This window comes from Hylobates moloch, unplaced genomic scaffold (assembly GCF_009828535.3).
Source record: "Hylobates moloch isolate HMO894 unplaced genomic scaffold, HMol_V3 SCAFFOLD_21, whole genome shotgun sequence".
Lineage (NCBI taxonomy): Eukaryota > Metazoa > Chordata > Mammalia > Primates > Hylobatidae > Hylobates > Hylobates moloch.
In genome coordinates, this window is record NW_026652296.1 from 17543803 (window position 1) to 17560114 (window position 16312).

The 16312-nt window shown below is 46.0% G+C and overlaps 1 protein-coding gene across 7 annotated transcripts in view; it reads left to right on the forward strand.

The window, feature by feature from the left end:
* The first annotated feature begins 1108 nt into the window (after nt 1-1108).
* PTPRT (protein tyrosine phosphatase receptor type T) overlaps nt 1109-16312 on the forward strand; it is a 1124172-nt gene continuing 1108968 nt past the window's right edge. For 6 of the 7 annotated variants that reach the window (XM_032141870.2, XM_058432870.1, XM_032141871.2 and 3 more), the window contains exon 1: nt 1115-1369. In XM_032141870.2, coding sequence (XP_031997761.1) covers nt 1282-1369 — 88 coding nt within the window. In that variant the 5' untranslated portion in view covers nt 1115-1281. Of the gene's footprint in view, nt 1370-16312 lie in introns of all 7 variants that reach the window. The other variant, XM_032141872.2, reaches the window with a different exon arrangement.

Sequence of the window (16312 nt, forward strand, 5' to 3'; positions counted from 1 at the left end):
CACCCCAACAAGGATGGGGGTGGGGGGCTGTGCTGACACAGAAGAAGGAGGGCTTTGGCCAGGTAGCAAAGTGTTCACAAAGTGTGAATCCCTTAGGCATTTCTGGGTATCCCTGCCCCTGGCTTTTACATCTCAGACTCCCAGCCAAGACTCAGGTACCAGCTGCCTCCCAGGACAGCAGAGAGCCAGGCTGTGGGCCGTGGGCTGCCAGGGACAGCTCCAACCCTGATCTATGGTTTTAGGCTTTCAGCCCCAACCAGGTCTTTGTTAAGACCGAGAAGAAAAGGGAAAAAGCTACAAGGTTCTGTCTCCCTAGAGAAGGAAAGGGAAGGCTGCCAGAGAAAAATTGTGGGGGGTGGGGGCGATGCCTCATGCCCCTTCTGCGCCCTCTTCCGCGTGGTGATGGGGACAAGAGAGAGATGTGGGTGAACAAGAAGATGGGGTGGTGGCTAATTGAGGGGGACGACGATTGTGGCGCGGTCAGCGATGCGCCCAGAAGAGTGTGAGTGGGTTGTGTGTGTGTGCGCGCGCGCGCTCTTAGATGAAATTCTCATCTCAGGGTGTGCCCGAGACCCTGGCCAGCAGCCGCCTGCCCCAGCTTTGGGCAGATGCCCCCAGCCGCTTTCGCAATTCACCTGGCCCCTTATCTTGAGTTGCGAGGGCTGCTCCCTCCCTCCCTCCTCTCACCACCGAACCCCCATTCACCTGTTCCCCACCCCGAGTTCAAACGGCTGCTCCAGCTCCCTCCTCCCCGCACCGCCCCCGTACCTGCGCCCCCACAGGGCAGACGATGCTTGGCTGCGCGGCGCGGCGCGGCGCGGGGCGAAGAGGCGAGGACCCTGCCGGGCGTGCGGGTGCGGGGGTGATGTGTGGACGCGCGTGACTGTGCCAGCGGCCCGAGCTGGTCGGCCCCGGAGAGGGTGCGCGGGGGAGCCCGCGTGTGCCAGCCGCGGGCGTGTGCCAGGCGCGGGCGTGCGCGCGAGGGTGTGTGCACGGCCGAGGCGGAGCGCCCGGGCGGGCGGCGGCGGCGGCGACGGCGGCGGCGTTAGGACTCGGGGGACACCGCCCCCCGCCCCCCGCGTCCCGCCCCCGCCCAGCCTCCCGCCTCAGTTCGCGCCGCGCCTCGGCTTGGAGCGCAGCAGCGCCGGCTCCGGGAGCCCGAGCGGAGCCAGCCGCGCGCACAGCCAGCGGCCGCGCCGGCGATGCGGGGCCGCCCCGCGCCCGCCCCAGTCCCGGCCCCGGCCCCCGCGGGAAGGGGCTGAGCTGCCCGCCGCCGCCCGGATGGCGAGCCTCGCCGCGCTCGCCCTCAGCCTGCTTCTGAGGCTGCAGCTGCCGCCGCTGCCCGGCGCCCGGGCTCAGAGCGCCGCAGGTGAGTGCGCCCGCTCGGCTCCCCTGGGCTCCCTGCTCCCTCCCGGATGCGCGCGGGCCCCCAGCCGCGGGGCCCTCGGAGGAGAAAGTTGTGCGGGCTCGCGGGGGCGCGGGTCCCCATGGCCCGAACCCGGGTCTCAGCTTGCAGGCGCGGGAAGCCGTGTCCCCGCGCGCCCCGGCCAGCGAGCCCGGCCCCTCGCGTCCCTCAGCACCCCGCCGTTGGCGAACTTCTCCGCTTCACTTTCCTGCCGGCCCCCCGGGCTGGAGTAACTTTCCGCGGTTGTTGCGAATATTTCCACTTGCTGTCTCCCACTTGTCGGAATCTGCCACTTGAGTGTTTGGGGCGGCGAGACGAGGAGCGGCACCGACGTCCAGGGTGGAGCGTTCTCTCCCGGGCAGCTGCTCGGGCAGCGCGCGCTTTTAGTGGGGAGGACAGGTCCCCAGCAGGCCGAGGCTGCCGGGGCGGTGGCTTTTCTTTTTTCCTCGGAGATACAGGAAGCTCTACATTTGCTCTGAACACGCTGCTCCCCTAAGCAAGCCGCTGTAGGCACCCGAGGGGATGTTTGCGTTGATGACCGAGAGCAATACCTCTGCCCTAGCCGCTGGCTTTTCTCCGAGGTAGCTGGGCGCCCGTGTTAAGGCCCTTGGAGGGGAGTGGATTTGGCCCGTGAGCACGTCTGCTCCTGAAAAGTTCGGGGGACTCATATTTGGGTTTGGCCATGGGAAGGAGGTGAGCAGAGGTACTTCCCCAGAGTAGGGGGAGCGGGGGCGGGGGGGTGGTGCCCTGCCGTGCTCCTAAAGGCACGTTGGCGGGTGCTGGAGGGCACCACAGTCCAGGGTCTTACACATCACCAAGCCCCACCGCAGGCAGCTTCCAGCCCCGAGCCCCCCCAAGAGTAGCGGCAGAGGGAAGAGAAGGGAGGGAGTGCTGCAGGTGTAATTCCAAGTTCAAAATCACCTTAAAGTTTCTTGGTACCAATTGCTTTTGGTGTAACCACGCCGGGCTGAGGTGGCTGGGATCGCGGGGACAGGCTGAGATCAGCCCGTGGGACGCAGGAACAGGCTGGTTTCGGATCGCTAAGCAACAGCTGTGCCCATTTATTATTTCACCGAAAGAAGGAAAGGAAGAAAGAGCAAAAGAACGAACCGGTGGGGAAGGTACAGCGTCTTTGCACAAGCTGCGTCTGAGGTTAAGGGCCGCTGGAGGGACATTCCGTTGGAAATGCGTTACAGCCTTCCTTGCTTGGTACTAAAATGGAAGCGGAATAGGCGACTTCTGTGAAGGGACAGCCTGTTTCCCTGGCTGGGAAGTTGGGTGACGAAGACACTCCTTTTGAGGTGTGTGAAGCTGAAAGGTTGGATTAGCAAGTGAGAGAAGAGGGACAGCCACAGCACCATTTTAAAGATGGTGCACAATTCTTGTTTCTCTCATTTTGGGGGGTGTGTTAGGTGTGCTAGGGGAGGGAGGGGTACTAGGGAGGATGCCCGGGGCAGTCCTGGGGATCCAGGCATGATTCATGACTCAGATTTTATATCCTCTAAGGCATAACCGGCCAACCACACATTAATACCACTCATGTTCCCGCGGCAGAAACAGGATCAAAAATATTCCATCACGGGTCTCGAATCGTTCTTGGGTAGCAAGCTGTAAAACCCGTACCGGCTCGGGAAGCTGTCCAGTGCTGAACGCCGCCCGTTCCGGATGCTCCCGCCAGGTGGCGCTCGCCCACAACTATTAAAATGCAAATCTGGTTGCTTTCATATCAGGAATAGAACTTCTTTTCAATTGTTAAATGAGTAATGTGTTTATTCAGCAGCCTTTTGTTAAAACATTTAGAGAAGTGTGAGGAGCGAGCACCTTTTCTTTGTTTGCTTTTTAGAATGCAGGAGACAGAAAAGAAATCCTGGAATATGGTTTGGGAAGAAATCTGTTAAGGCATCGTGTGTTTCTTTTGGGTCTACCTGGGAAGGGTGGTTTCTGCAAACCTGCGATATAGCATATATTTAGCAAGTGGCTGCCTTTGTGCCAGGGGCTCCTTAAACGAATGAGATTAGCTTGTATTGGAGAACTGGTGCATTCTAAGCCTCACACATTTGTAGAAATGGGGATTTTCTGTATATATCTGTCCTCTCCTTTCCAGTTTAATGGCAACTAGACCATCTAAATTAGATTTTTTTTTTTCCAGGTTCCTCATGAACATCTGTATTTGTCAAAACAAGAATACTGTAAATGTTGACTTAAAAAATGGACTTATCTTCTTATTTTATTCCTAAATTCAGAAATTGTTAGAATTTCAAATCTAGTATAAATATGACAATAACTTGATTTCCTTTAAAGTATTTTATTTAAAACTTTTGGCAAGTTTGGATAAATACATTTTAAAACTAAGTAGTGTGTTTTCCATGTTCTTTTGATCTGAAAATTCCCAATCTCGAAAGCAATTTCAATTTATAAGGTTACATCCATAACATAGTTGGGCTAATATGTTTTGCTGTAACATGTTGGTCTCAGTGTCCAAAAGTCGGGGCGGAAGCTTGTCATCAAAAGGCAATTTCCTTTTTCCTTACTCTAAGACATACTTCTTGAGCCACGACAGTTTTTGGAAGGAATGATAGTAAAAATCAAACAAACAAAAATCATTTAAAAATAGCCTCTTAACAATATGGCAAAACATGATTTGGGATGGGGGAAGAGAGAGACAGTTAAATGAATAAGGGGATAATGAATTCATTTACTAGTGGGTTTCAGAATCCACATATTGAGAGCGAAAATGGATCTTATAGGGGACTGACTTGCAACTGCAATTGTTAGCAATGTAGTCATTTAACTCGATAATCACTGCCGGATACCTCTGGGGAACTGTTAGCAGTACAGTCGAATTTTACTTTCTGTCATGGATTGCTTGATTTGTGTCCTAATAAAAGAACAATTAATGTGCAAACCTGGCTTAAATTCTGTTCCAGCAACAATCGCAAACACATAGTAGAAGCATTGTAATGTAATCTTCTTGGGTTACAACCCACTCTCTTTCTACTCTACTTAATTTCTTCTTGCTTGTCCTCAGCATAGCTCTTGCAGGTGTCAGGCTGCCAGCTGAGACGGTGTTCCATGTAGTCGTATAGCTGTCACCCTTCACAGCCACGATCAGAGGACATGACAGCATCACTCTTTCAAGCACGGGATACTCCCCTGACTCTGTGACAGTGTGTTGCTGTGGAAACAAGAGCAATGCTGTGTAGGTGGTGGTCCTTGATAAATATTTATCGATGATGGTGAAGAGATGGTAGAGTCTCACAGCAGCTATAATGGGGGGGAGGGTGGGCGCAGGGGAATTTAACTCAGGAGGCAGCCTGGTCTAGAGAAAAGAGTATGAGCTTTGACGTCTGAAGTCCTCAGTTTGAATCCCGCCTCTGCTTCTTTCTACCTATGCCAGCTTGGGCAAGTCATTTACCTTCTCAGCTCCCCAGCTGCTCATTTGTAAAGCGAGGATAATTATAGCTGTCTCGCTGGACTTTGTGGCGACCAAATAAGATGCTATATGCAGAGTGAATGGAGGACTGCCTGGTACATAATAGGCACTTTGTCCCAAGAGAAGCCTTGTCTGTTACGGACCTCAGCACAGGTGTATGTGCACAGGCCGAGGGGGGTGGGGCATCAGTCTTATGCTAAGTAGTGAACTGGCCATGAGATGGCTGGGTTTTGGTGATGATTTTTAGTTTCCTTTTTTTTTTTTTTTTGTTTTTTGAGATGGAGTCTCACTCTGTTGCCCAGGCTGGAGTGCAGTGGTGCCATCTCGGCTCACTGCAAACTCCGCCTCCTGGGTTCAAGCAATTCTGCCTCTGCCTCCCAAATAGCTGGGGTTACGAGTGTGTGCCACCATACCTGACTAATTTTTGTATTTTTAGTAGAGATGGGGTTTCACCATGTTGGCCAGCTGGTCTTGATCTCCTGACCTCAGGTGATCTGCCCACCTTGGCCTCCCAAAGTGCTAGGATTACAGGTGTGAGCCACCACGCCCACCCAGTTTTCCTCCTTTTCTTCTTTTTAGGGGCTTGATTCCCTGCAACTGCTTTTACAAAGAGATTGCCAGTGAAATTTGCCAACAGATGACACTAGTAAATCTGGCCATTCAAGGGTTTAAACAGGGAATGTTGACTTTTAGGCATATTTTACTCTCTGACTTAGAAGTGTTGATAAACCACAAATGGTTACATATTGCGGCAGGACACAATATTTGGACATATTCTGTTTCCCTTCCTACACTCTCCCGTATGCAGCCTTCCTTGCTTTTGAGCTCTGTCCTCTGCTCTTCCTTAACCTGGAAATCAAGTGCACAGCACTCTGGGGCTGTGGGGGAAAAAGATACTTTGTGCACTTGATAAACAAGCAAAGAATAAGAAAACCAACAAGGGCCATGGCATTCCAATAAATAAATTAAAAACCTATGAGATCATTGAGAACAAACCATGTCAGACAAGTATAGTAGCATTTGCAAACACCTTACACAATTGGGTCCAAGAGGCAATACCACATAGATACTAGAAAGCAGTTAGCATGTCTCCTGAAATCTTACAGAAGGGATTCAGATTAGTATGGAGAGGAAGAAAACCATATATTTTCAATGGGTTAATAAAAGTCAGATACAGTCACAGGGATGGGTTCATCAATAGTGTGTGTGTCCAGGTGGGTTAGGGTGACCAGTTGGGATCATGGATTTCAGCATTTCATATGGTCCTGCTGGACACTTTTATTTGCCAGTGAGAGGCAGAAATAAGCAGGATAATGGCATTTATTTATTATCTATTGGTAAGAGTTGCAGGTGCTAAAGAGGATACAGAGGGACCCACTGAGGATTCTAGATATACATTCCAAAGGGACGTACTAGAAGTCAACCATGAAAAATGGGAATTGATGTGTCAATAAAGCGGGACAGGGAAAGAGGTGTCAGTGAGGCACGGTGATCATTAGGGCCGTTTTTTTTTTTTGTTTGTTTGTTTTTTAATTTTTTTAGACAGAGTCTTACGGCTCTGTCGCCAGGCTGGAGCACGGTGGCATGATCTCAGCTCACTGCAACCTCTGTTTCTCGGGTTCAAGCAATTCTCCTCCCTCAGCCTCCCAAATAGCTGGGACCACAGGTGCATGCCACCATGCCCAGATAATTTTTGTATTTTTAGTAGAGACAGAGTTTCACCGACCGTGTTAGCCAGGATGGTCTCAATCTCTTGATCTTCTGATCCTCCCACCTCGGCCTCCCAAAGTGCTGGGATTCCAGGTGTGAGCCACCGCGCCTGGCCCATTAGGGCCTGTTTCATCTCCAAATGTGAGCATTATTTCAGTTAGTCCTTCCTAGGTATATCCACAAGGAAGGGCTGTGCAGAAGCCCCATCAGATCCACCTTCAGACTGGTAAGTCACCTGGAAATTGAAGCAGTCCCACAGTGTGGCAGACTTAATTTTTTCTCACACTGAAGCCAGGCTGCTAAAGTGCATGTGACACACACACACATCCCCTGGAGCATAAGTGGAAGAGATGCAAAGTCTCACATTTCTTGAATATTCAGTTGACAATTTTTGTTTGATGCTGGAGGGAATAAAAAATGGTAGAGCCACTTTGGTAAACAGTTTGGCAGTTTCTTCAAAAAGTTAAACAGACACTCCCCGTAAAATCCAGCAATTCCACTTCTAGGAATCTACCCAACAGAAATGAAAACATATGTCCACAGAAAGACACGAACATGAATGTTTGTAGCAGCATTATTCACAGAAGCCAAAACCTGAAAACAATCCAGATGTCCATCAAGCGGCGAATCCCTCCGAGGGAATATGACTACAAATAAAAAGGAATGAACTGCTGATACAGGCTACGCCATGGATAGGCCTGGAGAACACTAGGCTAAGCAAAAGAAGCTGGATGTAAGAGCCTGCATATTTTATGAGATGCATAGATAAGGCAGATCTATGGAGAAAGGTAGCATACCAGTGGTTGCCGAGGGCTTGGCAGGGAGCAGGGGTGTATAGAAAGCGAGCCTGAGAGAACAGTTCATATGCTGATCTCAAGAGATGTTTGCAAACCTCTAACTTTCTTGACTTGGAAACTGGAAGGTGGTGATGGTCGTGTAACTCTACATTTGCTAAAACGTATAGAATTGTACCCTGATGATGGATGAAATTTTATGGACTAAAGCTGTTAAAACTTTTATTTGACCACGGGCCTTTGTGAAGTTAGACTTATGTGTAAATCTCACCTCCCTAATGCACTTGTGCTGTGGCCTTGATAAGTTACTTCAGTGCTCTGAATCTTTTTTTCTGCATCTGTAAAATGGGGCTACCGATGCCTCATTGCTGCAAGAGCTGGAGATAATATCTGTAAATTGTCAAGCCTGGTACCCGGCAGAAAACAGGCACCAAGGAAATGGCGTTACTGTGACTTATCTCTTGCTAGTTTCCAAAACAGTTTGTTGTATTAGCAATTTGCAAAGCATTATTTCTCGCCTTTTGAAAGGCTCTTTAGACTGTGAATTAAATCTATGAAGTAGCATTTCTCCCCCCTCATCAATTTGGCAAAAATGCAAAAGTTTAAGACTATCAAGTCTTGACAAGGATCTGAGCAATTAGGTAGCTTTGTTCATTTTTGAGTAGTGAAAATTGAAACAGCCTTTCTGAGTGCTAATTTGGCAATGTCTATTAAAATTAAAGACACGAATAACTTTTACCCTGAGTATTTTGGTAGGATATGGATTTGTGGGGGAGAGAATAGATCATTCATTCATTTCTTTTCTCATTAAGCTAAGGGTGTAGAGATTTAACAGAAGAGTAGAAGTGCCTTGGATCAGGAGCAGATGCAATTTTTTTTTTTTTTTTTTTTGCGCCTTTGGTTTGATGAACAGAGGAGAAAACAGCTCCGCAACAGCGTTGTCTCTGCCTTTGTAGGGGGCTTCCATCAACACCCAGGAGGAACTTCACGCTAATAGTTCAAGTGCTGCTCTTAAAAGATGTTTGCAAACCACGGCCGGGCGAGTGGTGGCTCACGCCTGTAATCCTAGCACTTTGGGAGGTCCAGGTGGATGGATCACTTGAGGCCAGGAGTTCAAGACCGGCCTGGCCAACATGACGAAACGCTGGCTCTACTATAAATACAAAAATTAGCCGGGTGTGGTGGCATGTGCCTGTAATCCCAGCTACTTGAGTGGCTGAGGGATGAGAATCGCTTGAACCCAGGTGGTGGAGGTTGCAGGGAGCTGAGATCATGCCACTGTACTTCTGCCTGGGCAAAAGAGCAAGACTCTGTCTCAAAAAAAAAAAGGAAGATGTTTGCAAACTTCTAACTTTCTTGGCGTCGTGGAGCTTATCCTTTTCTGTGGAAGAATGCAGTGCTTCCGACTATATGTCCCACAGTTATGTTCCAGCTCCTGCTTCCCAGGACCTTGGAAACCTGTTTCTTCTCAGACCACCCCTCATTTTGCTTTACTCCCCCTTTTATCCTATTTGTTCTAGAAGCAGACACAAGACCACAAACCCATTTCTCTTGGTCCTCCCTGACCTCATGGTGGATGGTTATGTAGTCATCCCTTAGGGATCACTCATTTGTCTCTTTGTAACTGAGCATGAATGAATGGGTTCACATCAGCAAGCAGGACTTTTAAAAAACAGTGCTTCATGTTGGATCATCACAGGTACTAGTGGCCTTGGGTGATCTTGACTTCCTCTGATTGACTGTAATAATGCTTTTGTGCATGTCCCACTTAAGTGATCAGTTTGGCTATTGGAAGCTCCTTCAAACCAGGTTCTTATTTACCACCTCCAGGCCTCCTTGAGAGAGTCCTTATTTTCTGGTGACAACAAGGATTTTCAGGCCCACGTCTTGGTTTGTTATTATTTACTATATTATTATAATAGTAGTTATTATTTAAAGAGCCCTGGTCCCTTTGTTGTGGGACCATCAGAATCTGGGTGCATATTTTTGGTGTTTTGTTTGAACACTGGCATACAGTAGGGTAAAATGGGGACAGCTGGTGGCATTAGGGATAGAAAAGAAAGAGGTTTTAAACAGCATGCATTTATGATTATTTATCTCTTTGATTTTGTAAAGTTAGTTTGAATAGGATAACTTATTAATCTAATTAAACATAATTTTGCCAAATTGCCATACTGTGTGTTTAAATGAGTATTACTGGGAAGTTGCGATCACTGTGTCTTTTTTTCTTTAACATCCTGGAATTGGCCTCCAAGTGCCTGGGCCCAGTGTCAGGTCCAGAGTCAGGTCCCGGCTGTCCATGTTTCTTTCTTGGGCACCAACTTTCTGAAAAGGAAGAGCAAGCCCAGTCCTGTTCTAAAGGAGCTATATTCATTGTCTGTTAATAACAAGTTACTCCCCCAGTGCAGTGGTTTTATCATCTCACTATTTCTTTGGCTCAGGAATCTGTGTGGCATAGCTGGGTCCTGTGGCTCAGGGCCCCTCACAGGCTGCAGTCAGTTCAGCTTGAATGGGGAAGGGTCTGCTTCCAGGTTCACTTACGTGGCTGTTGGTGAGATTCACTTACTCACGGGCTCTTGGCTTGAGGACCTCTGTCTCTCGTGAGCTGTTTGCTAGAGGCCACGCTCAGTTCCTTGCCACACAGGCCACTTCATCGGACAGCTCACAACGTGGCAGCTGGCTTTGTCAGAGTGAGCAAGTGAGAGGGCCGGAGAGAGTGTGAGCAAGACAGAAGTCACAGTCCTTTGTAACCTAATTTGGGAAGTGACATCACATCACTTTGTCATATTCTGTCAGAAGCAAGTCACTAGGTTCAGCTCACACCCAAGGGGAAGGAATTGCACAAGGAAGTTGTCTTAGAGTTCTGCAAAGAAACAGAACCAATAGGCTACATATTAGAATATATAATAGGGCATATATATTATATATCACATTTTAAATGTATATTATATATTGGCCGGGCGTGGTGGCTCACGCCTGTAATTCCAGCACTTTGGGAAGCCGAGGTGGGCGGATCACCTGAGGTTAGGAGTTTGAGACCAGCCTGGCCAACACGGTGAAACCCTGTCCTGCTAAAAATGCAGAATTAGCTGGGCATGGTGGTGCGTGCCTGTAGTCCCAGCTACTTGGGAGACTGAGGCAGGAGAATCATTTGAACCTGGGAGGTGGAGGTTGCAGTGAGCTGAGGCCGTGCCATTGCACTCTTGCCTGGGAGACAAGAGTGAAACTCTGTCTAAAAAAAAAAAATGTGGGTGTATATATATATATATATCTGTATATATATATATATCCCTCCCTCCCTTCCTCTCTCTCCCTCTCTTTCTCTATATATATGACAGGGAGAGAGAGGAAGGGAGGGTGGTGGGGGCAGAGAGAGAGAGAGATTGATTCATTTCTTATAGGAATTGGCTCATGCAGGTTTAGAGGCTGAGAAGTCCCACAGTCTGCAAGCTGGAGTCCCAGGAAAGTTGATGGTGTAAGTCTGAAGGCCTGAGAATTTGGGGGTTGATAGTGTAGGCTCTGACTTGAGTCTGAACACCCAGGAACCAGGAGCAGTGATGCCCAAGGGAAGGAGAGGATGGATGTCCCAGCTCAAGCCAAGAGAGCAGATTCGCCTTTCTCTACCTTTTTGTTCTGTTTGGGCCCCCAGTGGATTGGAGGATGCCCACCCGCATTGGGGAAGGCCATCTGCTTTACTCAGTTGACCAGCGCAAATGCTGATCTCTTCCAGAAACACCCTCACAGACACACCCAGAAATAACATTTTACCAGCTATCCAGATAGCATCTGTTAGCCCAGCCGAGTTGACACACAGGATTAACCATCACAGGCATGAATGCCAGGAGGTGGGGGTCATTGGGAACCATTTCAGGAGCTGCCCACCGCAGGAACCTGAAGTCACACACAAGTATAGGAAACCATGTTTCTTGGAGAAAAATACAAATATAACCTTTGAAGTGTGTTCAGATCTTTTAATTCTTTTTATTTTGGGGGGCACTAGTGCCAGTTCAGGCTTTCACTCTTTAAAGGCCTTAGAATAGAGAGATTTAGTGTCTCAGAAGGGATTTACTTTAAGTTTTGTAAAAGTTAATTAGGTATGTTAGAAAGTAAAAGTGAATTAATATGAAGATCCATCAGAAAACTTTTCAACCTTTACCCCCAAAATTGAAGTATGACTGTGTTTTTGTAAGACTAAAATTTTTACGCTAGTATCTAGGTTCCACAAAAACCAATTTATAAAACACACCAATAGATTAGGGCTATGATATAATTTAGCTGAAATTTAATGCTTTTATTACATTTACATATCCCAGTTTTTAAAATTGGCACTTATTTTAGAGCTTTCTAACCCATTTCCAGAGGTTTAAAAATGGGCTCCATAAAACTAACATAGAGAATATGATAAGTTACAGCAATTAAAAAGTCTGATATAAACACGTAAGTTATTATATGGACTGAAACACGTCATGCCCGAACTCTTGGTTTTGGTTGTTGTGGCAGTAGTACAGTCATCACAGAAGAAACTGTCACAATATTCTTTTCAAGGTAACTGTGTTTAGGGCCCCAGGAGATCCTGCAGTGAAGGAAGGATGTTTTGTCAAAATGTAAATGGGCTGACCAGACATTGGACTTCTGGTGGAGATGTGCTTCAAGAATTTACTGGTTTTTACAGCTTAACTGTTTGATTCGGGGGTGGTGGTGATTCCAAAGATCCCCATTGTTCTTGTCTAGGCAGTATCTGTATTTTGGTAGGAGAGGCACCAGTGTATGATGGTCCTAACCCTAAGCCCTTTTGAGTCATTTCTACAAGGTGACCCTGGAAAGGAGTGCTCTAAGACACCTTGAGTTCACCCTTCATCTGCCTTGGGGAAGTGTTTGGCCTCCACTTTCAGGGACTTGGGTTTTTGAGCAGTTTCCCGTTTATTACGTGTCCCCTTCAGTCTTGCTACATCTGGCAGTGCAAGGTTGAGTGCCAGGCTCTCCTCCTGGTGTGAGGGAGGTAGGGGTACCATGTTCTAGATGTCTAGGTCAGGGCTGCTGCCTGTTGTTGTGTGGAACCTGCACAAATGTACCTAACAGGCCTGGGTCAAGGAACTTGTTCTGCTCTGCTCTCGCAGCTTTGAGTTCAAAGCCATTTCAGTTTCCAGTCTTTCTTCTCTTTCCAGATCCAGAGCTTTGGATGTTTTGACTGTTACATTTTTCTTTGTCAGCGAATCTTTCCTCTGCCTAAGATTGTCAACTTACCATCTCTTAACCTTTTGCATTATTTTTTCACCTTTTTAAATAGAAAGTGTGTGTATTGGAATGGGGGAGTGGCTTTCGGCTCAGAAACCACAAGTTTGAGCCAAGATTCTAAACGGTCTCAAATCAGGGTTGCAGGGTGGGTGTCAGGAATGATTAGTTATTTTCCCAGAGCTTCTAGCCTTAAAGAAGCCAGGCACAAAGCCAGCTTCCTCCCTGTGTCTCAGCTGGCTCCAGTTCAGAGTGCTTATCTTCCGCTAAACAAAATTGTCTGGGATGAAGTAGAGGCCAGCTGTCTAACACTTCAGTTGCCGTTTTGAGATCATTTTTATTGGGTTTACTAAGGAGCAATGGAACCTACTGGAAAAGAGGAAATGTATGGTTTTCAACTTGTGAGATGCTCAGCTTAATCGTGCAAACACCCAGCCAAATCCAGGTACTACGACACCCTTGCTTCAGCAGAAGTTTTATAAACTCTTTCTGGGTATACTTACCAAGGTGAATTTTCCATCTCAATGAAGTTAAGTTTTCCTCTTGGAAGATCCCTGTTCCAAGTAGGAAAATATTTCTGGTACTTGACACTCTGAATACCATTTTTGGTGGAAAAGTGCAATTTGAACAAATTTCAAAGTTACTGCTGCCTTTAGAAAGTATACACATATTTTAAAACAGAATTTTTTAGTTTAAAACTGTAACGGGGCCAGGTTCCTGATGGGTCACTTTTTTATTGAAGATTGACTTGATGAAGTCAGACTTCTTATCTTTATTATCTTTTCGTCTTCCCACATATGAAACATTTAACATATATTTAAATTTCTTTGTGTAAATCTCTCCGTATTGCAATTGTTCTGCCTGAGAGTTGGCTTGATGAGCACTGAAGCATTTCTTCATTCCATTCCCATTTCCTCATACTTCCAAAACCTCAGCAGTTATCGTTTGTCCCTGGAAAGCTGCTGACCACCTGCTCCACCTGGGATTCTAGGGGTCTTTGGTATCTTTCCCATTCCAGGTTACCTTTTCAGATGTCTAATTTGAGAGCATCCTTTTGTGATCCATAGATTTTTGGCTCAAACTTCAGACATTTCCTCCTTCTGTGGTTTCAACTTTTCTGGAGATCCTTAGTTCTAGCCCCTGCTTTGGCTCACACAAAAGGTTCCAGGAATTTTGCCTTGTGCTAACTGCCTTTGTCCCAGCCATCTTTCACTATATGTCAGGTCCAAATGGATGAAGGGAGAAGAACCATGGATAAATTCCACTAGACTCAGCTCCCCCCAAATTCTCATGTTTTAGGCATGTTTTACTCATTGTGTCCTACTTTGGTATTCTGATCCCTATCAAAAATGTGGCCATTGTGGTGGGCTCTTCATGTCTGTCCCACTTCTGACACCAATGGCATCATTGCAGATGGGTTACAGATTATCTGGCAAGGACCTTGTATGTACTCCCAAACTTCTATGCATTTTTTATTTATTTAGCCAAAAATACAGGATATTATGGGAGTGCGGTGACTACACAGGGCTGAAGCAGATGTAGTATATCTTGGGCTGGCTTTTTCTGGCCTCATGGTTTACTAATGAGGTGCTAGTGACCTCTTCAAACTAGCAGAATCCTGCTTGTACATAGAAGCATCCCAATTTTTGCTACGCTGCTTCCCTTCTATATCAGCATCTTGGATGACCTTATATTAATAATCTGGGCATCTATTTAAGGACTAGTTACAAATATCAGGATTTTCTGATACATGAACCAAAGTCAGCATCTGCAAGTCCACATGTTCTTCTGCGGAAAGAAAACAGAGCCAATTTAATGGATATATCAATCAAATATGTATTAATAACCAAACTATGTAAGTTTATGTCAGCATTGAAAGCAGAATGGAAGGCTACACTCTTTAGAAAAGGTATGGGAAAAATGGAACTAGGATGGTGAATAAAGGGCATTTTGGCTTTGTCTGTAATATTCTGTTGCTTTTGAAAAGGAGAACATACTTTAAGAAAGTTTGTTAAAATTGGTTGATAATTCTTGATGGAGAAGAATCTAGGTGTTAATTGCACTTCTATTTGTAATATTTCTGCATTTCAATTATTCCTTTAAAAAATGATGTCTTTTTGTGGCTGCAGTGAGCTATGATTGTGCCGCTGCGCACGAGCCCAGGGTCTCATTCTGTTGCCCAGCTGGAGTGCAGTGGCACAGTCACAGCTCCAAGAGATGTTCTTGAAATTTAAGATTTATTAATAAGGTACAGATAATAGGAATTTTAAATATATGTACAGTTTTCTTCTGTCATCTTTTCAAGACAAATTTAGGTTTTATTTTCTATATGGAAGGCCTTATTTCAGAGTTTGTAAAGGATTTCTCTTGGGAATCCTAACACCCCTGTATCATGCAGAAGAAGGGAAATAGAGAACTTTATCACAGACACAAGGAGACATTTGAACAGGAGTGTGTGGGGCCCGTGGAGGGGACCTTCTTAGCCATCAGTTCTATCCCCTTTTCACACCTCCGTCTCTTTCTCTTTCCTGGCACCTCCATGGAGGAGACTTCCTCACACCCCAGAAAAATAGCAGAGATTCTTTCAGAGGACAGCCTTTGGCCTTGGTTTGCCTGAGGCCTCAGAAAGACACATTTGACTCAAAGAATAATGTTGCACAATCTTTTCAATGTTTAGAGATGCTGTGAACTTGGGCATCGCTTTTCCGTCTGTGAAATGTCCAGATGATTTCCATGTTTCTTAAAGACTAAACTTCTAGGCTTCTGACTTTAGGATTTTTGTTTTATGTTCTGAAAACCAAATCATTGGATATCTTTGATAAAGATTAAATATGTTAAAATATATTTTCCCAATGGATCAGTTTTGTTATTTGACACTACTCATGGTTTGTTCGTTCAAAAGTAATAAGTTGTGAAATCCCCAGGTCTAGGAGATAAAGCAACCTGTTTCCAGGATTGTTCATTTCAAACAGCGACTCCATTAGAACAGCCCAGATTCGAATATGACAGCAGGGATTTTCACTTTCCTGGGAGGAAGGTTTCTAAACCCAAAAGAGTATACAGAGGAGAAGAGCATTTGGCTCAAGTTGGAATGAAAAGCAGAAAATGCAAGAAGGGGAAAAATCATTTGGTGAAATGATGGATGATGGGCGATAATAACAGGGACTAGATTCAAAAGTTATGAAAATCACAGGTGCAGCAGGGTCTGCTGAATATGAAGGATCTAAACTAAAAATCAGAGGAATAAATGCAGGAGATGAAATGACTACCAAATAGGAAGCACTAACATTATTACATGCTTTAAATACTTGTAATGAGCCAGATACTTTTCAAGGGTTTTACTAATTATCACTCTTTGAGTTTTCATAACACTGTTATGATGTAGGTACAATGATCATCACAACTGAGGAACAGAGTGGTTAAGTAGCAAGCCCTAGGTCACACAGCTGGTCAGTGTGGGAACTTGACTTGAGCCAGAGGAATTCAAGGCTAGATTCTGTATTCTTGGCCATTACTTTATGTTCTCTCTGTCTGGCTTACTTTGTGCCATGTGCTGTGCAAAATTCATACTTATGGAGAAAATTAGGTCCTGTTTGAAATTCCTGGTTGGAAAGCCTTTCTTCAGAATTTTCAATGAGTGTGTCTTTGGGGAAATTCTAAGACTTCATTTAATTCTCATAATGATCCCATGAGGCAGACACAGCAATCCCATGTATCAGATAAGATAATAGGTTTTAT